The sequence below is a fragment of the Panulirus ornatus genome, chromosome 28 (assembly GCF_036320965.1).
Source record: "Panulirus ornatus isolate Po-2019 chromosome 28, ASM3632096v1, whole genome shotgun sequence".
Classification (NCBI taxonomy): domain Eukaryota; kingdom Metazoa; phylum Arthropoda; class Malacostraca; order Decapoda; family Palinuridae; genus Panulirus; species Panulirus ornatus.
In genome coordinates, this window is record NC_092251.1 from 21,590,548 (window position 1) to 21,612,956 (window position 22,409).

Consider the following 22,409-nt stretch of genomic DNA (forward strand, 5'->3'; position numbering starts at 1 on the left):
AGGGCAAATGAGAGTTGGGGTGAGAGAGTATCATTAAATTTTAGGGAGAATAAAAAGATGTTCTGGAAGGAGGTAAATAAAGTGCGTAAGACAAGGGAGCAAATGGGAACTTCAGTGAAGGGCGCAAATGGGGAGGTGATAACAAGTAGTGGTGATGTGAGAAGGAGATGGAGTGAGTATTTTGAAGGTTTGTTGAATGTGTTTGATGATAGAGTGGCAGATATAGGGTGTTTTGGTCGAGGTGGTGTGCAAAGTGAGAGGGTTAGGGAAGATGATTTGGTAAACAGAGAAGAGGTAGTAAAAGCTTTGCGGAAGATGAAAGCCGGCAAGGCAGCAGGTTTGGATGGTATTGCAGTGGAATTTATTAAAAAAGGGGGTGACTGTATTGTTGACTGGTTGGTAAGGTTATTTAATGTATGTATGACTCATGGTGAGGTGCCTGAGGATTGGCGGAATGCGTGCATAGTGCCATTGTACAAAGGCAAAGGGGATAAGAGTGAGTGCTCAAATTTGTTGAGTATTCCTGGTAAATTATATGGGAGGATATTGATTGAGAGGGTGAAGGCATGTACAGAGCATCAGATTGGGGAAGAGCAGTGTGGTTTCAGAAGTGGTAGAGGATGTGTGGATCAGGTGTTTGCTTTGAAGAATGTATGTGAGAAATACTTAGAAAAGCAAATGGATTTGTATGTAGCATTTATGGATCTGGAGAAGGCATATGATAGAGTTGATAGAGATGCTCTGTGGAAGGTATTAAGAATATATGGTGTGGGAGGCAAGTTGTTAGAAGCAGTGAAAAGTTTTTATCAAGGATGTAAGGCATGTGTACGTGTAGGAAGAGAGGAAAGTGATTGGTTCTCAGTGAATGTAGGTTTGCGGCAGGGGTGTGTGATGTCTCCATGGTTGTTTAATTTGTTTATGGATGGGGTTGTTAGGGAGGTGAATGCAAGAGTTTTGGAAAGAGGGGCAAGTATGAAGTCTGTTGGGGATGAGAGAGCTTGGGAAGTGAGTCAGTTGTTGTTCGCTGATGATACAGCGCTCGTGGCTGATTCATGTGAGAAACTGCAGAAGCTGGTGACTGAGTTTGGTAAAGTGTGTGAAAGAAGAAAGTTAAGAGTAAATGTGAATAAGAGCAAGGTTATTAGGTACAGTAGGGTTGAGGGTCAAGTCAACTGGGAGGTGAGTTTGAATGGAGAAAAACTGGAGGAAGTGAAGTGTTTTAGATATCTGGGAGTGGATCTGGCAGCGGATGGAACCATGGAAGCGGAAGTGGATCATAGGGTGGGGGAGGGGGCGAAAATTCTGGGAGCCTTGAAGAATGTGTGGAAGTCGAGAACATTATCTCGGAAAGCAAAAATGGGTATGTTTGAAGGAATAGTGGTTCCAACAATGTTGTATGGTTGCGAGACGTGGGCTATGGATAGAGTTGTGCGCAGGAGGATGGATGTGCTGGAAATGAGATGTTTGAGGACAATATGTGGTGTGAGGTGGTTTGATCGAGTAAGTAACGTAAGGGTAAGAGAGATGTGTGGAAATAAAAAGAGCGTGGTTGAGAGAGCAGAAGAGGGTGTTTTGAAATGGTTCGGGCACATGGAGAGAATGAGTGAAGAAAGATTGACCAAGAGAATATATGTGTCGGAGGTGGAGGGAACGAGGAGAAGAGGGAGACCAAATTGGAGGTGGAAAGATGGAGTGAAAAAGATTTTGTGTGATTGGGGCCTGAACATGCAGGAGGGTGAAAGGAGGGCAAGGAATAGAGTGAATTGGAGCGATGTGGTATACCGGGGTTGACGTGCTGTCAGTGGATTGAATCAAGGCATGTGAGGCGTCTGGGGTAAACCATGGAAAGCTGTGTAGGTATGTATATTTGCGTGTGTGGACGTATGTATATACATGTGTATGGGGGTGGGTTGGGCCATTTCTTTCGTCTGTTTCCTTGCGCTACCTCGCAAACGCGGGAGACAGCGGAAAAAAAAAAAAAAAAAAAAAAAAAAAAAAAAAGCAAGGTAGCATCAGGAACAAACCAACACTCTATAGCTATCATTTATCATGCAATGAAACTAAAGCCCATCATCCACAGCCAAGCCCCCCACAGACCATTCTACCATGACTGCTTCATTTGCTCAGGTTCATCCCATTAACAGCATATCATCCCCGTGTACCATGCAGATTCAATTCAATCTATCCCATGTAAGCTTCTCACCCCTCCTGAATGTTCAGGCCCCAAGTATCTGAAGCCTCAATCACTCCATCCTTCCATCACCATCTTGGTCTCCCCCCTCACATGCTCCCTCTACTTTTGACACAGATATTCTTAGTCTTTTTTCACTCATCCTCTCCATATATCCAAACTATTTCAACAAACCCTGGTCAGCTAACCCCGTCAGACTGCACTTATTGTCATACCTCACCTTAAGCTGTCATTCCTTACACAATCAACCTACCTCACACCACATTTCCTCAAGTACTGCATTTCTAGCATATCCATCCTCTATCTTTCATATGTATCAAAGGACCAAGACTCATACCCATACAACACTGTCTGGAGTATTACACCTTAAAACATACCTATTTCTGCCCTGAGAAATAGTGACCTCTCCTTCCACATGCCCCTTAAAGTGTCACCTGCCCCTCCTATGATTCACTGCCATCCACATGGTTCCATCCCCAACTATGTCCACTACCAGGTTTCTAAAGGCACTGCATTTTTTTCCATATTCTCTCTCCTCAAAGTCACATTCAATCCATCCTGTCTTATCCCCTTACTGCACCTCATTACCTTACTTTTCTCCATGGTATTTCTCAACCTTCTCCTTTAGCACACTTCCACACCAGCTTCTGAACTCTGCCATCAGAGCTGGGTTTCTCTTCAAACAGCAGCTGACTTACCTCCCTAGCATGTCAACCCTAGCATACTGTCACCCTGCCCCTTGCTCCAAGACTTTCAAATATATTTCCCTTAGCACCCTATCCATGAACAGACTAAACAGACACAGTGACAGCAAACAACCTTAATGTTGTCCCACCTTCACTTGGAACCCAACATGACTTGCAAAAATGCCTTGATCTTCCAGTAAAATCTCATTGTAATCAATAACTCTCTTTCGACACAAAATATTGACATCTTCCTCAAAACATCTCTAACAACCTTGTCACATGCTTTCTCCAGGTCCATAAATGCCACATACAAATCTTTCTCTAAATGTTTCTCACACTATTTCTCCAAAGCAAATACCTGGTCCATACATAATCTACCACTCCTGAAGCCACAATGTTTTACCCCTGTCAGATGCTCTGTACATGCCATCACCTTCTGAAGCACCACTCTTCCATACATCTTACCAGGTTTAATCAATGGACTCACACCTCTGCCATTTAAGCATTCGCTTTTATTCACCTCGGACAATGTATACATTCTGCCAGTCCTCACGAACTTTGCCTTAAGCATACAAACAGTGAAAAAACCTGACTCATCTATCAAAAGATTATTCCTTCTTTTCACCAAACCATTCAACAGGACTCTCTAACACTGTATAACATCCAGTCCCAAATATAACAGATCCAACACCCTATCTCCAAACACATTTAACAGTTCTTCAAAATGTTCATTCGATCTCTTCTTTTACCTTTCCTTTGCCACTTGCCACTTCTCCATCTGCTCCCCTCACTGTCACTCCCATTTGTTTTCTCATTTTCCATGTATTCACCTCCTTCCAAGATATTTTCTTACAGTTAATCCATGCTATCACATCATCTCTCATTTGACCTCTTTCTTAACTTCTGCATATTCCTCTTGAACTCCTGCTGCTTTCTCTAAAATACCTAATCATTTACACTCCATACCTGCAGAAACCATCTAACAATTACAGCCATATCTTAACTTCCAACTCAACCTGCACATTCAAGCAAAAAGAATCAAGGCCAAGTTTACTGAAACATACGAGATATATTTTCAAAAGCAGTAACAGACCTTCAGTACAGATGCACATGAGTAGTCAATGCCATCATGAAGTGGTGCACTTGTATAACATACTAAGGAACAAATGCATACCTAAAAGCATACTGCAGCCTCTGAGGATCTGGTTTCAAACCATAAAGCTGACCAATAGCAGCATACTGTTCTGCTGGTGGTTGTCTGAACCTGAAAAATTAAGCACAGATAATGAATTCCAATAAACAGATATCAAACACTTAATACTACCTTCATATCATATGCTATTATGTATTTACGTCAGTTATATTCTATGGTTTAGAATACAGTTTGCACCTTTCTAATCCAGCACTCTGTGGTCCGGCATGTTTTGAAGCTGCCATCATTAGTTATTAGTTAGTGGATCTACCACCAAGGCGCCACTGTTAGCAGCACTAAAGCTTCAAAATATGTTTACACTGCAGCCAAGCTAATTAACAGTCGTGTTAATTTTCATATTCAGCTGTATTTCAGCCCTTCATGATATCACCCAAGAGACCAAGGTGTTGATGGTGCTAATGCTAATAAGCATAAGCATAAATCATTCATTACCTATGCTAGAAAAGGTGGAGTTACTGAAACAAATTAGATAAAGGAACTTCTGTAAAGACTGTGTGAGTACCGTGAGATCAGATCATCAATTGTATTCGACTCAGGGGTCAATTTCTGTTTTCCAGCATTTTCTGTGGTCTAGCAATGGTCAGGTCCCAAGGCTGCCAGATTAAAAAGGTCCAATATCTGTATATACACTGACTTTACAATAAGCAGTATCAATGCTGTTGTACCAGTCATTACATCTCAGAGGTCAGCACTGAAAACTTATCAAAGGTGATAACAGATCAGATGTGTTTATGTCAACTCTGCCATATTTCTCCTTCTTTTCATCTTGGTTAGATCCATACACATTCAGACATACCAGCCTGATATTCTTTTATTATCCCAGGACCAATTTCTAAGAGTCCTGGTGCTATTCAGAATCTCCTTCCATGGAGTGTGCTAAATTAAGTAACAGGATCTCATGAAAACCTTTGGATTGAAAATTTCTTTGATAAGACAGTACTCCCAGTGATACAGACTCTCCAACAATGACTTTTCACTTGTGGTGTAATTTCAAACAAGCAGATTCCCATATCTACCCTGCACCAAAGTTCAAAGCTCTTTTAACCCACACTAATGACAGTTCTTCCCCCAAAAAATAAACAAACATATCTTGGGGATGGGGGAGAAAGAAAATTTCCCACATACTCAGTGTGTCACTGAAGGCAACTAAGTAGAGCAGGAGCCTGGAAACCCTCCCCTTCTTGCATTTCAATTTCTCAAAAATGGAACAGTTGAAAGGACCATGCAAAAAGTGCTCATCCTCCTTGAAAGCTCAGACTGAGGTGTCTAAATGTGTTTGGACTTAATCAAGATGTGATGAGGAAGGTAGTATGTTTGGGAAAGGAACCTAGATGTTCCAGCTGAGTGGCACAAAATTCAAAGGTATGGGGCAAGAACAATTTGGGAATGTCTTGAGGGTATTTTCTGGGGTTAGTATAAGAGTGAAGGCATGAGCTAAGGAATAAATAGCACTTCTGCTGAAGGAGAAATTGTGGAAATGAATGAAAGAGTGTAAGGAAGTGAAATAGAGACTGACAAGGGTATAACAAAATGAGGTGGGTGATTATCAGTGCTTATTCACCTGGCCATGAGAAGGGTGATGAAAAGGGGCAATGTTTTGGGAACAGCTTAGAATTTGTGTCTGTAGTTTAAAAGTGAGAGATCAAGCATTAGTAATGGATTATTTAAATCCAAAAGTGAGTAATGAGGTAGTTTTAGGAAAAATTGGGGGTCAAGGGTATTTGGTGATGTGAAAGGAAATGGTGAACAGCTTGCAGTGTTATGTGTGAAACAGAAATGATGACGGAAAAAAAAAGATGGACATAAATAAGTATCCGTGAAACAGGAAAGATGGCAGGTGGGCTTCACCAGTTTACGTAATAACTGATATGTGTGCAAAAAGAGAGGCTCTTGGATGTAAATATGCTAAAAGAGGTAGCTCATGCAATGTCTGATCATTTCTGGTGAACACGAGGATGAAGATTTGTAATGACTTTAGGAAAAAAGGAAATGATGTGGGTAAAAAGAGGGAGGTGAAAATCAGTGAAGCTGGAAGAGGCTTGTGCAAGAAATACTAGTAGAGACTGAAGAGGCTTGTGCAAGAAATACTAGTAGAGACTAAGTGCAGAATGGCAAAGGTGAAAATAAATAAAACTAAAGGGAGTGGGTGAGGTATGGCGAGTTTTAAGGAAGCAATGTTGGCATGCGTGAGCAAACCACATGGAGGAGGTTGGAGGTAAGCAGGTGAAAAGGGGTGGGACGATGAAGTAAAGTTGCAAGTGAAAGAAAAAAAAGAGGTGTAAAGGTGGCACAACAGGGAAGGAGTGCAAGCGATTCTGAGGTGTACAAGAGAAAGTGGAAGGTGCAGGGACTGAAAAAGAGGACAATTGACACTTGGGGTGAGCGGGTATCAATTAACTTCAGGGAGAATATGAAAATAATATGAAAGGAGGTTAATTATGTTAGAAAAGTAAGAAAACCAGTAATAACATCAGTGAAGGGGGCAAACAGGGAAATAGTAACATGCAGAGAAGATGGAGTGATAACTAGGACTGCTGAATGAGTTTAATGGCATATGTAGGGTGTTTGGATTGAGGAGGTATGCGAAGTGAAAAAGTCATGGAAAGTGGTTAGTGAAAGTCTTGCTGCATTAGATGATATATGGCAAGGAAACTGGAGTGGATTGTATTTCAATTGAATTTCTTAAGGTAACTGTGTTGTGGATTGGTTAGCCAGGATCTTTAATGTGCATATGGATCATAGTGTGGTGCCTGAGGATTGGCAGAATGCATGTATATGTCACTGTATAAGAGAAGGGAAACAAAGGTGAATGTTCAAATAACCAAGGTTTGTTGATTATATTGGTAAGTTGTAAGGATGAGTGACTGAGAGGGTTGTAGGTGTTTGCTTTGAAAGAGTATGTGTATGAAGTACTTAGAGAGATACAGAATGATTTGTATCTGGCATTTATGAATCTGGAGAAGGAATGGCAGGGTGTGGGAGGAAACCAATCAACACTGAGGAGTCTTTTATCAAAAGAATAAGGCATGTGTGCAAGTAGGGAGAGATAGAGGTGAGTGTTTCAAGGTGAAGATGGGTCTGCATCAGGGTGTATAATGTCACAGTGGCTGTTTAATCTGTTTATTGAAGAGACGGTGAGAATGGTAAACATGAGGATAATGGAGAAAGGAGCAATTATGTAGTTTCCTTGGGGTGGGGAGACCTAGGAGGTGAGTCAGTTGTTGTCTGCTGATGATACAGTGCTGGTTGCAGACTTGAGTGAGAACTCACAAAAAGCTGGTGTCTGAGTTTGGGAGTGTTTGAAAGAAGAAAGTTAAAAGTAAATATGAATAAAAGCAAGGTTATAAGGTTTAGAAGTGAAAAGAGACATGTTATTTAGAGTGTGAATTTGAATGGAGAGAACATGGAGGAAGTGGAGTGTTTTAGATACTTGGGAGAGGATATGGCAGCAAACTGAACCATGGGAACTGAAGTAAGCCATAGTTGGGTGAGGAACGAAGGTCTTGGGCACATTGAGGAGTGTAGGGGAGACAGATCACCGTCTTTCAGCACAAAGTTTGGTATGTTTAATGGTACAGTATTCCTGTCGATGCTGTATGGATGCAAGGCGTGGGTCTTATACAAAAATGTTAAAGAAAGGGTGAATGTGTTAGAAATGAAATGTATGAGGACAACATGAAGTGTATGGAGGGTTGGTCAGTTAGAAATGATAGGATAAGCATGAGGTTTGGTAATAAGAAGATAGTATATTAGAGGTGATGAGGGGGTGCTGAAATGGTTTGGACATATGAGTGAAAAGTAAGGAAAGGATGACCAAAAAGATGTATATGTCAGAAGTGGAAGGAACAAGGAAAAAGGAGAAACTAAGGAGTATGAGGAAAGATGGAGTAAAAGATGCTCTGAAGGCTCAGGGCCTGAGCATGCAGGAGGGCGTAAAGTGTGCAAGGGATAAAGCGAACTGGAGCATTATAGTTTACAAGAGGCAACATGCTGTCAATGGGCTGAACTAGGGCATATGAAATGGTCTGGGGAAACCATGTAAAGGTTCATGGGGCCTGATTTTGGATAACAGGCTATTGTTTCAGTACACTATATGTGACAGCTAAAGTGGATGTGAAGGAATGAGGCCATTTCTTTGTCTGTTCCTGGTGTTACATTGCTAACCAGAAATGGTGAGCATAGAAAAAAAAGAAATGCTAACCAAAAACCAGCCACAAACCAACTGCACCACTGTACTGAAGTTATGAAAAAAATCCATCCCAACAACTGCAGACCCACCACTCCTACTGATATATAAAATGCAAATGAAACCTTAAAGAGGTCCCCTACAACAGGCCCTAGCAACATTTCAAACTTCCACATAAAACACTTTGGCCCTAATGCAATCCAAGCTATTACAGATATCTTTAACCACACCTGATTAAACAACAAAAAAAATCCCAAACATCTGGATGCTTGCCAACATATCACCCATCATGAAACCCTTCATACCAATCAACTCCCCCTCAACATATTGCATTATGTTGCAGCTGTCTTTAGTATCTAAATTCTTGAAAAACTAATCCACAATAAAATCAAGTAAAACTTCCACTTTTTGCATTCAGTAACATAGCTCTAGACCCAGGTACTACTACTACACAGCTACTACTACCCTCAAAAACACATGCTGGAAGTCTTCACCCAACCACACTTCCCCTATCTCTTTTCAGTATTAATGGCAACAGACATCAACAAAGCATTCAACAATGTACCCAACACATCATCATACAAAATATACGTGACAACTGGCATTTGCTGGGGACAATGGCAGGTGTGGCAGTGCATCACTCCACAACCTGAAGGTGCCCTTTTCTTGACACTTTTTATTTTTGTACCACTGAATTTAACTTCTTCTAATGTCTCTACCTATATTACAAACAGAAGTTAATCTTATACTAAATATGAAAACATTATATTCTATTATGATGATGGGTCGAGGTAGGGGAATACCCTTTTTCACAACCTGCGCCACAGCATCTTAAATGTTCTGTGAAAGGCACTGTTTGACACTATCCTCCAAAACAATGACAACTGCCAACTTCATAGCTGGCCATCCAGCCAGAGTCATTCACAAAGGCTTCCTCTGCAATGGAGTTCCCTAAAGAGCACTGCTCTTCCCAGCCCTCTTCAATCTCCTCCTAAATGACCTTACATCAACTCCTGTAAACCCTAGTGAAAGTCTCCTGTGCAGAAAATCCTTCAGCAGCATTCAATACACAACAGTAAATCACACAATTAGAAGACTAGCTCACCCAGAACACAATGTCTATATCGCAAAACAAGTTTGCAGTTACCCAATTAACCCAAAACAGACTTGATGTCCAGCCTGCACCATCTCATTACCCTAATCTCTTAAATTCTTAAATGTTCTGTGAAAGGCATTGTTTAACACTATCCTCCAAAACAATGACAACTGCCAACTTCATAGCTGGCCATCCAGCCAGAGTCATTCGCAAAGGCTTCCTCTGCAATGGAGTTCCCTAAAGAGCACTGCTCTTCCCAGCCATCTTCAATCTCCTCCTAAATGACCTTACATCAACTCCTGTAAACCCTTATGTGAAAGTCTCCTGTGCAGAAAATCCTTCAGCAGCATTCAATACGCAACAGTAAATCACACAGTTAGAAGACTAGCTCACCCAGAACACAATGCCTATATCTCAAAACAAGTTTGCAGTTACCCAATTAACCTAAAACAGACATGATGTCCAGCCTGCACCATCTCATTACCCTAATCTCCTGATATCCCACTCCGAGTAAAACTATGCTCAACTGGAAGGGGGATGAATGGTCTCAAAGCATCCGAGCGATAGAGTCCTGAGGTAGTATGAGGAAGAGAGCAAAGGAAGAGTGACAATTCAGATGAAGAGGGAGCTGTGGGAGTGTGTTTCAGGGTGTAAAGAAGTGAGGTCAAATCTGATATGGGTGAAAGTGAGAGAATACAATGAGATGTGGGAGGTCAAATCTGATATGGGTGAAAATGAGAGAATATAATGAGATGTGGGTGACTGTCAGTGCTGATGCACCTGGCAGCAAGAGTAGTGAGCGAGTGCTTAGGCAATTTTGATACAAGGAATCAAGTCCTTGTGAAGGGCAATTTGACTGAAATATTGGATCATATGTCAACTGAGGATATAAAAGAGCATTTTGTTGTATGTTAAAAGAAATGATGATTAATAATTCCTGATTCAAATAAGGTACATACATAGGTGAGGGGGTAAGGAGTCACAGGGCATTTTTTAGATTATGTACAATGCGAAGAAGTTACTGGATGTGAATGTTCAGAAAAGAGGAACTGACTATGATGCGAAGAAGTTACTGGATGTGAATGTTAAGAAAAGAGGAACTGACGAGGGTGGGAAGAAGGTAATGAGGGTGAATTAGCTTGAAAAAATGGCTTGTGTGCAGAGATACCAAGAAAGATTATGAAGAATAGCATAAAATGAGAGTAAGCAAGATGAGGATGATAATCTGTAAAGAAGGGCTTACATGTGTAAATGAAATGTAAGGTACATAGATGGTGGGACTGGGGCATATGAGAAAGTGCAAGGAGTGGTGGGATAAAGATCATTTGCTAGTGAATGATAAAACAAAAAGATTGGACAATATTTGCAAAGAAGTATGAGTGACAGGGGGGGGTTATACATGAGGAAGTAGCCTGGTCAAAAGGAAGGTGCAAGGGCTGGAAAATAACACAAATGAGAGATAGGGTGAAAATGTATTGGCAAGCTTCAGGGAGAATAAGGAAACATTTTGTAAAGAGATAAACAGTATGAGGAAACAGGAGAACAAATGGGAGCATTAGTGGGGGAACAGACTTGCGAAGTGATGGAAATTAAAGAAGTGGCTTACTGTTTAAACAGTGCCATTCCCTCCAGTGCTCATCACTGTCTGAGTAAAAGATTAACAAATCCACACAAAAAATCCTTCATGATAATTATTATTTTATTTTTTTATTATACTTTCTCGCTGTCTCCCGCGTTTGCGAGGTAGCGCAAGGAAACAGACGAAAGAAATGGCCCAACCCCCCCCCCCCATACACATGTATATACATACGTCCACACACGCAAATATACATACCTACACAGCTTTCCATGGTTTACCCCAGACGCTTCACATGCCCTGATTCAATCCACTGACAGCACGTCAACCCCGGTATACCACATCGCTCCAATTCACTCTATTCCTTGCCCTCCTTTCACCCTCCTGCATGTTCAGGCCCCGATCACACAAAATCTTTTTCACTCCATCTTTCCACCTCCAATTTGGTCTCCCTCTTCTCCTCGTTCCCTCCACCTCCGACACATATATCCTCTTGGTCAATCTTTCCTCACTCATTCTCTCCATGTGCCCAAACCACTTCAAAACACCCTCTTCTGCTCTCTCAACCACGCTCTTTTTATTTCCACACATCTCTCTTACCCTTACGTTACTCACTCGATCAAACCACCTCACACCACACATTGTCCTCAAACATCTCATTTCCAGCACATCCATCCTCCTGCGCACAACTCTATCCATAGCCCACGCCTCGCAACCATACAACATTGTTGGAACCACTATTCCTTCAAACGTACCCATTTTTGCTTTCCGAGATAATGTTCTCGACTTCCACACATTCTTCAAGGCCCCCAGAATTTTCGCCCCCTCCCCCACCCTATGATCCACTTCCGCTTCCATGGTTCCATCCGCTGCCAGATCCACTCCCAGATATCTAAAACACTTCACTTCCTCCAGTTTTTCTCCATTCAAACTCACCTCCCAATTGACTTGACCCTCAACCCTACTGTACCTAATAACCTTGCTCTTATTCACATTTACTCTTAACTTTCTTCTTCCACACACTTTACCAAACTCAGTCACCAGCTTCTGCAGTTTCTCACATGAATCAGCCACCAGCGCTGTATCATCAGCGAACAACAACTGACTCACTTCCCAAGCTCTCTCATCCCCAACAGACTTCATACTTGCCCCTCTTTCCAAAACTCTTGCATTTACCTCCCTAACATCCCCATCCATAAACAAATTAAACAACCATGGAGACATCACACACCCCTGCCGCAAACCTACATTCACTGAGAACCAATCACTTTCCTCTCTTCCTACACGTACACATGCCTTACATCCTCGATAAAAACTTTTCACTGCTTCTAACAACTTTCCTCCCACACCATATATTCTTAATACCTTCCACAGAGCATCTCTATCAACTCTATCATATGCCTTCTCCAGATCCATAAATGCTACATACAAATCCATTTGCTTTTCTAAGTATTTCTCACATACATTCTTCAAAGCAAACACCTGATCCACACATCCTCTACCACTTCTGAAACCACACTGCTCTTCCCCAATCTGATGCTCTGTACATGCCTTCACCCTCTCAATCAATACCCTCCCATATAATTTACCAGGAATACTCAACAAACTTATATCTCTGTAATTTGAGCACTCACTCTTATCCCCTTTGCCTTTGTACAATGACACTATGCACGCATTCCGCCAATCCTCAGGCACCTCACCATGAGTCATACATACATTAAATAACCTTACCAACCAGTCAACAATACAGTCACCCCCTTTTTTAATAAATTCCACTGCAATACCATCCAAACCTGCTGCCTTGCCGGCTTTCATCTTCCGCAAAGCTTTCACTACCTCTTCTCTGTTTACCAAATCATTTTCCCTAACCCTCTCACTTTGCACACCACCTCGACCAAAACACCCTATATCTGCCACTTTATCATCAAACACATTCAACAAACCTTCAAAATACTCACTCCATCTCCTTCTCACATCACCACTACTTGTTTTCACCTCCCCATTTGCGCCCTTCACTGAAGTTCCCATTTGCTCCCTTGTCTTACGCACTTTATTTACCTCCTTCCAGAACATCTTTTTATTCTCCCTAAAATTTAATGATACTCTCTCACCCCAACTCTCATTTGCCCTTTTTTTCACCTCTTGCACCTTTCTCTTGACCTCCTGTCTCTTTCTTTTATATATCTCCCACTCAATTGCATTTTTTCCCTGCAAAAATTGTCCAAATGCAAAAATAACAAAAACATACAGGATACATTTGTGTTAACCTGGTCTAGTGGTAAGTGAGTGCATGGAGGGAGTGTGAATATGTTTTGACACCTTCCCAATAAAAGAGGAAGATATAAAGTTGACTCTTCTTTCTTTACCTTGAGCTTGTTTTCCTATTATACATCTATTTCAATCACAGACAGAACATCAATGGTATATGACATGAATATATTTAGATATGTTACACTTTTCCACAAAAATTCAGTGTAATAGAGACTGGTTGGCAAGTGTGGGGAGGGTCCTGAAACATTCATTTCTTCCTTTACAATAATCACTTTTTCTCAACAAACTCTTATTTCATACATAGCATACTCTAATTTCATACACAGCCACCAACTGTGGTGAAAAAAAATCATAATTAGAAACATTACACCTTTTGCACAATAAAATGTGTGAGGACATCATGTGGCTCTTGCATATGGGGAGTATACTAGAGGATTCTTTTCTTTTGAAATATTCTAGTTCTTTGCATATCATTTGCAATCAAGGTCCTCTATTACCCTAATATTACAAAAAGAAAAAACTATGTGCGGCTGTTTTAAGATTTCTTCCACAAGTACGTAATAATTAGGAATGCCTCTCATGCAGACCTCCTTCCTCCTTATATAGTGCTACTAAAAATAATTCTTTCAGTCATTTATTTCTTCATATTTCTTGTGTTCTTCTCCTTCAATGTCCTAAAAAAAAACTGATTCATACCATTACTACTTCTCCTAATAACTCAGGTCATCAAACAACCAATGTATTTTCTATAGGGTCACCATGTACACTTGACCTGCAGGTCAACAGCTGTGCACTGTAGAGGTACTGAGGGCAGAATTTTTCCCATGCATTCCTATTGACAAAAGATACCTCTATAGGTTACTACTAGTACATTAAGTCAGCTGGATATTCAAATAGGCAGGAAAAGTCATATCTTGTGACCAGAGCAGCAGTCAATTAAGGATCATCAGATACAAATGGAAGTAGACTGAGGGTTAAATGCTCTTGTAACTATCACATTCTCATATAAAAAAGTGCCTTGGACCAGACATCAGATACTACATTTTCTCCTGCACATGTAGACTGCACATTTTGCTTGTTTGACTATGAATGACTTTGAGACCAAAGGAATGTCTAAAAAATATAAATCATAATAATCCATCCTCTTCTGATTCCTTAATCTTTTCAGAAGACATATAATATGGGTGATTGTTTTCAACTGGAAAACCATCAAGATCATATATGTTAGCTTGTCTGTTACAATGGAAGTGCTTCAAATCAAACTTACATAAGGGACTTTCAAGTCTCTTCATGATATACTATTATAAAGGAGTAGAATTCACTAAAAAAAGTCTAGATGGTGATATTATTCATTATCTAAAATGAAAGCATCTCCACAACTTTACAGATAAATCAAATGATAAAAACAATTTAATCAGTTTAAGCAAAATAAATCTTACAAATACAAAAAAATTATCTCATTTTCTTTTTTACTGCTATTCAATTTACCTTACAATAGATAAACTTACACTTAACATAATCGAATGAATACAGAATGCCTATCATGCAAATCACTCAAATTACTTTTGAGACTGTATCATATCTAGATTGCTTTAAATCCTAATAGTGAAGGTCTGAGATTTGCCAGAACATACCTGAGGATGGTGTTGGTCACGTCAAAAGTAATGAGACGTAACATCACTACCAGTTACCCTGAAATAGTTATCAGTGCCAGTTCATAATATGATCAAGGCTCATCCCTTGTGGTCTTACCAAATTAATATAAAGCATTACCTATGTGCCTTTGTCTACAGAATAATACAACAGTACTGAACAAGAACAATATGATAATGAAATATCACCAATGTAATTTTTCTTAAAATCTATGGCAGTTTACATACTTTCCTTTCTTTCATCATTACTCCATTCCTAAGTTCATAGGATGGATCAGGCACACAGTCTCTGAAATCTCTCACACAGATCTTTAAAGAAAAAAGTGTATCAAAGTGAAACTTGGACTTCCACAATTGCAAAGCGCTTCTACTTTTTCACTTTTTCACTTTACAATTCAAGTTGATTCATTAACCCTAAGACTGCAGCATAAGCCTGAAACACAGCTCATCCAGTCCACAAAAATAAAAGGATCAAAAAGAAATTTTCCCTTACAGAACATCTCTTTGGCATATGTTCCCAATATCAATACTGGTGTAGGGGCGTGTTAAGTTGATAAGGGAGGGACCTGCCTAATGTCATGGATTCCCTTATTCATCCAAGTACAGGTTGGCCATCCCTAATCTGAAATCTGAAATACTCCAAAATCCAACAGAAAAAAAAAATGAGCTCTGTTGGCACCAGTTTGGTACAAACCATCGTCACTGCATTACTCACTGTTTTTTGCTTATTCTTTGCTATGTGGTACAAAGATATTGCTGAAAATATCAAAATGGCCTGCAGATACCCCTATGGATAACAGTGAAATAGCTGAAATGGTCCTGCATCAAGGTGATCGTGACAATAGATAGAGATGATGAAGATGACTTTGTCAACATTGCAGAAAAAGTGCCTATAGACAACATGGCGAAAATGTTTAATGGACTTATTGAAGGACTACAGCAGCATGCATTCACAATGGAACAAGAAATCATGTCAGTTTATAAAATCAAAGAGAGATTTCTAGGACAAAAACCATTGTTAATGAGGAAGATGACTCTGGAAAAAATGTTTGAAAAACAAATCCAGCAGAATGACTCCTCATCCCTAAAGAACCCACTTCCTGATCCCTCAACTTCTGATGTTCCTTCTCATGATGATGTCAATAGTGATGTACCATTCCCCTCAAGTTTCTCAGGCAATATGTAGTTCTAGTAGTTGTTGCTGCATTCATCTTCTTTTGTAAGCAGAGATCAAGTTTTTTTAAAGTGCAAAACATTATTTTCATGTGAAATCTGAATTTCATCTCCACCTAAAATGCCATGTTTGAGCATAACATGACCAGCAACATTATTGTGTTGAAATTTTTCTGTTAATTTGATTACATTTACAGCAACCTGCAACTATCATAAATTAAATGCTTATTTGTTCTTATATTGCAAATAAAACCTAAAAAATAAAATTCAGTGTACTGTAACCTTTTAATAAAAACACAGCATCATAGGTGGAAACTGAAAACCAGCAGTTGTTTGTTGTTGATACTGTTTAACAGCTGATACAGGTATACTGATGATGCCACCGTGCTGCTTAGTTACCCTAAACACATTATTTTCTCACTGTATCAGTGGTTTCATAGTTTTTACTGTTACGTACTTATGTGTGAATAAGTATAAGAAAATTATTGCTTATCAGTAGCATATGAATTCAGAGTCAGAAAGGAAGGTGATGCTAAACAACCACAGATTGTCCACTGATGGCTCAGTGGATGGTTCAGTGTTATACAAACTTTGTTTCATGTGCAAAATCATTAAAAATATTGTATAAATTACCTTAAGACTATGTGTATATGATGTATATGAAGCATAAGTGGATTTTATGTTTAGACTTTTGGTCTAATTATTCCAAAATCTGAAAAAATTCAAGATCCAAAACACTTTTGGTCCCATGCATTTTGGATAAGGGATACTCATCCTGAATATAATGATTAGGATTTTTTTTCTTGATGAGGTTTCTTTCTACACACACCTAATCCTATTAAACAATCTATAATTTTCTTTCAGTGAGAAGTTTTATGCATCCCACACAAATCATTTACACATCTTTTTATACATTACAATTTCTTTCTTCTTTTACACATTTTTTTCCACAGCAGCAAAGTAACAACCAGAGCAGATGACCGAGTCTCATAGAAAAAATCCTCACCTGGCTCATCTTATTCCTTCTTTTGGAAAGATATACAGGAAGGGAGGATTTCCTGTCCCCTTCCCAACTCCCATCCCAGTCATTTCTGAACACCAAAATATTTCTTATAAGAATAAATGAAAAAATAACCTTATATTCATCAAAATTTAAATTCTAACATGAGAAATTGTTTTCACTATAAAACTGATTACCGTAATGTATTTGCCACGTAATTCTGGTTTCCCAACTTGATGCAATTACACTCTGATAATTCATGGATGACTATGATGCATCTGATACTTTTAGCCATGTTGTTAGGCTACTGGTGATAATTCTACATAAAAGAAAGAACACACATCAACTGGGAATCTAAAATATTGCTGCCCAAGTCCTTGACACTCTACTGGCACTTTGCAGCTTGTTAAGTGGACCACTCTTCTGTTATGTTGGAGTTTACGGGTTAAGTGAGACACCCCATTCAAACCACTTTATACACAAGATGCTTCCACTGCACCAATCCTCAATCATACTCATCTAAAATATCCCTAACCTTCATCAGTCACAATATCTATCAATTTCTTCCATGGTATACCTCTCTGTCCTATGCCTTCCAATATGTAATGCTAAGAGTAGAATGAATAATGAATTCCTCAGAAATGCACCAACACGAATATTTTCTTTTAATGTTAGCCATAACGACACGGACAGCTGAAGCCCTAATCAAGGCCATCCCGTAAATGCTGTATTCATATAAATCATTATTATTATTATCATTATTATCATTATACTTTGTCAGTCTCCCGCGTTAGCAAGGTAGCACAAGGATACAGGCAAAAGAATGGCCTAACCCACCCACATACACATACATAAACGCCTACACATGCACATACACATACCTATACATTTCAATATATACATACATATACATATACAAACATATATACACATGTACATATTCATACTTGGTGCCTTCATCCATTCCCGCTCCCACCCCACCACACATTTAACAACAACACCCCCCCCCATGCAAGTGCGAGGTTGTGCTAGGAAAAGACATCAAAGGCCACATTCCTTCACACTCAATCTCTAGGTGCCATGTGCAATGCACCGAAACCAGAGCTCCTATAATCAGTGTTTCCCACATCAAGCGAGGTAGCACCAGGAAACAGATGAAGAATGGCCCATCCACTCATATACACATAATACATAAACGCCCAAACATGCATATATACATACATATACATACACATATCAACATATACACATATTTATACATATACATACACATATACATATTAATACTTGCTTGCCTTCATCCATTCCTGGCGCTGCCCTGCCCCACAAGAAAAAGCACTACTACCCCTGCTTCAGCAAGGTAGTGCCAAGAAAAGAGACAAAAAATGCCATCTTCATTCACTCTCAGTCTCGAACTGTCATGTATAATGCACCAAAATCACAGCTCCCTATCCACATCCAGGGCCCACAGAACTTTCCACGATTTACCCCAGATGTTCCACATGCCATGGTTCAATCCATTATATATACCCTGGCCTGAGCCAGGTATCCATTTTATCAACCAACCCTTAGGGGTGGATGAACAGCTGGGTTGACTGTGGACCAACTGCCATAACCAAGATTCGAACCTATGCACTCGACCTTGGTCAGCCTGTGAATGCGTCAAGGTCAGAAACACTAACCTATGATGGTATTGTTATGTAGAATGTACAGCAGATGAGAAGCCAGTCAAGAATATATAAAGAATTACAAAATTGTTTTCATAATAACTGCCATAAATTCTAAGTAAAATCATACTAATTTCAAAACAATATCAAAAGAATTATTCATATTAATATCTTTTCCTTCTAAGCCACAGTCAATGGCCTAAGACAAAAACCTCTTCAAGGCCAGGCCTTAAATGAGATATAAAAGAGGTAAATGGTCTAGGACAAAAGTCTTCTTCAAGGCCACACCTTAAATGAGGTATAAAATAAAGGAAAAAGATAAGAAAGCAAAGATAAGTATCATCCAAGGGTTTTGGAGAAGGTAAAAAATCTGACTTTCAAAAAGGAAGTTGGGGAAGACATGAAAAGGCAAGAAATTCCAAAGTTCAGCAGCATTAAGAAAGAAATAGACACCATAATGGCTCACCTGCTGCCACTGTGATACTCAGCAGTGGCTTGCCAAGTAATGTGTTCTAGTTAATGGCTGAAGCATGCAACACATAATTATACCTTAGTTCATACCCTTTGCCAAAGCTTTTAAGCAAGAGCTGCATAGGATAATTACGAATGAGAAATGTAAGTGTTCTGAGAATGTTTAAGGTAGGACAGGCTAAGCTATGATGTTCAGTAGGTTCGATGTATAGTATTAAATGTATTTTCGACACGATATTTTCAACTTATGATGGATTTATCAGAACGTAACCCAATCGTAAGTCGGGGGGCATCTGTGTTTATATACCACCTTTATCAATTCATGTACATACATTATTAGACGGTGATGCAGTGGAATTTAGAAAAAAAGGGGGTGACTGTATTGTTGACTGGTTGGTAAGGTTATTTAATGTATGTATGATTCATACAATGGAAGTAAGGGGAGTGGGGGAGGAATGGGATGTATTTAGGGAATCAGTGATGGATTGCGCAAAAGATGCTTGTGGCATGAGAAGAGTGGGAGGTGGGTTGATTAGAAAGGGTAGTGAGTGGTGGGATGAAGAAGTAAGAGTATTAGTGAAAGAGAAGAGAGAGGCATTTGGGCGATTTTTGCAGGGAAAAAATGCAATTGAGTTGGAGAAGTATAAAAGAAAGAGACAGGAGGTCAAGAGAAAGGTGCAAGAGGTGAAAAAAAAGGGCAAATGAGAGTTGGGGTGAGAGACTATCAGTAAATTTTAGGGAGAATAAAAAGATGTTCTGGAAGGAGGTAAATAGGGTGCGTAAGACAAGGGAGCAAATGGGAACTTCAGTGAAGGGCGCAAATGGGGAGGTGATAACAAGTAGTGGTGATGTGAGAAGGAGATGGAATGAGTATTTTGAAGGTTTGTTGAATGTGTCTGATGACAGAGTGGCAGATATAGGGTGTTTGGGTCGAGGTGGTGTGCAAAGTGAGAGGGTTAGGGAAAATGATTTGGTAAACAGAGAAGAGGTAGTAAAAGCTTTGCGGAAGATGAAAGCCGGCAAGGCAGCAGGTTTGGATGGTATTGCAGTGGAATTTATTAAAAAAGGGGGTGACTGTATTGTTGACTGGTTGGTAAGGTTATTTAATGTATGTATGACTCATGGTGAGGTGCCTGAGGATTGGCGGAATGCGTGCATAGTGCCATTGTACAAAGGCAAAGGGGATAAGAGTGAGTGCTCAAATTACAGAGGTATAAGTTTGTTGAGTATTCCTGGTAAATTATATGGGAGAGTATTGATTGAGAGGGTGAAGGCATGTACAGAGCATCAGATTGGGGAAGAGCAGTGTGGTTTCAGAAGTGGTAGAGGATGTGTGGATCAGGTGTTTGCTTTGAAGAATGTATGTGAGAAATACTTAGAAAAGCAAATGGATTTGTATGTAGCATTTATGGATCTGGAGAAGGCATATGATAGAGTTGATAGAGATGCTCTGTGGAAGGTATTAAGAATATATGGTGTGGGAGGCAAGTTGTTAGAAGCAGTGAAAAGTTTTTATCGAGGATGCAAGGCATGTGTACGTGTAGGAAGAGAGGAAAGTGATTGGTTCTCAGTGAATGTAGGTTTGCGGCAGGGGTGTGTGATGTCTCCATGGTTGTTTAATTTGTTTATGGATGGGGTTGTTAGGGAGGTAAATGCAAGAGTCTTGGAAAGAGGGGCAAGTATGAAGTCTGTTGGGGATGAGAGAGCTTGGGAAGTGAGTCAGTTGTTGTTTGCTGATGATACAGCGCTGGTGGCGGATTCATGTGAGAAAGTGCAGAAGCTGGTGACTGAGTTTGGTAAAGTGTGTGGAAGAAGAAAGTTAAGAGTAAATGTGAATAAGAGCAAGGTTATTAGGTACAGTAGGGTTGAGGGTCAAGTCAATTGGGAGGTGAGTTTGAATGGAGAAAAACTGGAGGAAGTGAAGTGTTTTAGATATCTGGGAGTGGATCTGTCAGCGGATGGAACCATGGAAGCGGAAGTGGATCATAGGGTGGGGGAGGGGGCGAAAATTTTGGGAGCCTTGAAAAATGTGTGGAAGTCGAGAACATTATCCCGGAAAGCAAAAATGGGTATGTTTGAAGGAATAGTAGTTCCAACAATGTTGTATGGTTGCGAGGCGTGGGATATGGATAGAGTTGTGCGCAGGAGGATGGATGTGCTGGAAATGAGATGTTTGAGGACAATGTGTGGTGTGAGGTGGTTTGATCGAGTAAGTAACGTAAGGGTAGGAGAGATGTGTGGAAATAAAAAGAGCGTGGTTGAGAGAGCAGAAGAGGGTGTTTTGAAATGGTTTGGGCACATGGAGAGAATGAGTGAGGAAAGATTGACCAAGAGGATATATGTGTCGGAGGTGGAGGGAACGAGGAGAAGAGGGAGACCAAATTGGAGGTGGAAAGATGGAGTGAAAAGGATTTTGTGTGATCGGGGCCTGAACATGCAGGAGGGTGAAAGGAGGGCAAGGAATAGAGTGAATTGGAGCGATGTGGTATACAGGGGTTGACGTGCTGTCAGTGGATTGAATCAAGGCATGTGAAGCGTCCGGGATGATTCATGGTGAGGTGCCTGAGGATTGGCGGAATGCTTGCATTGTGCCATTGTACAAAGGCAAAGGGGATAAGAGTGAGTGCTCAAATTACAGAGGTATAAGTTTGTTGAGTATTCCTGGTAAATTATATGGGAGGGTACTGATTGAGAGGGTGAAGGAATGTACAGAGCATCAGATTGGGTAAGAGCAATGTGGTTTCAGAAGTGGTAGAGGATGTGTGGATCAGGTGTTTCCTTTGAATGTATGTGAGAAATGCTTAAAAAAACAAATGGATTTGTATGTAGCATTTATGGATCTGGAGAAGGCATATGACAGAGTTGATAGAGATGCTCTGTGGAATGTATTAAGAATATATGGTGTGGGAGGCGAGTTGTTAGGAGCAGTGAAAAGTTTTTATCGAGGATGTGAGGCATGTGTACGTGTAGGAAGAGAGGAAAGTGATTGGTTCTCAGGGAATGTAGGTTTGCGGCAGGGGTGTGTGATGTCTCCGTGGTTGTTTAATTTGTTTATGGATGGGGTTGTTAGGGAGGTGAATGCAAGAGTTTTGGAAAGAGGGGCAAGTATGCAGTCAGCTGTGGATGAGAGAGCTTGGGAAGTGAGTCAGTTGTTGTTCGCTGATGATACAGCACTGATGGCTGATTCATGTGAGAAACTGCAGAAGCTGGTGACTGAGTTTGGTAAA

General features: G+C 40.2%; 1 protein-coding gene across 10 annotated transcripts in view; it reads right to left on the reverse strand.

Moving 5' to 3' along the window:
- Positions 1–22,409, reverse strand: part of Reg-2 (Rhythmically expressed gene 2) — a 46,044-nt gene that overhangs the window by 16,628 nt on the left and 7,007 nt on the right. For 8 of the 10 annotated variants that reach the window (XM_071678821.1, XM_071678819.1, XM_071678820.1 and 5 more), the window contains 2 exons: positions 14,854–14,911; positions 4,052–4,141 (listed from right to left, as the gene is read on the reverse strand). In XM_071678821.1, the coding sequence (XP_071534922.1) occupies positions 4,052–4,141; positions 14,854–14,897 (134 nt within the window). In that variant the 5' untranslated portion in view covers positions 14,898–14,911. The remainder of the gene's footprint in view (positions 1–4,051; positions 4,142–14,853; positions 14,912–22,409) is intronic. The other 2 variants (XM_071678825.1, XM_071678824.1) reach the window with 1 other exon arrangement.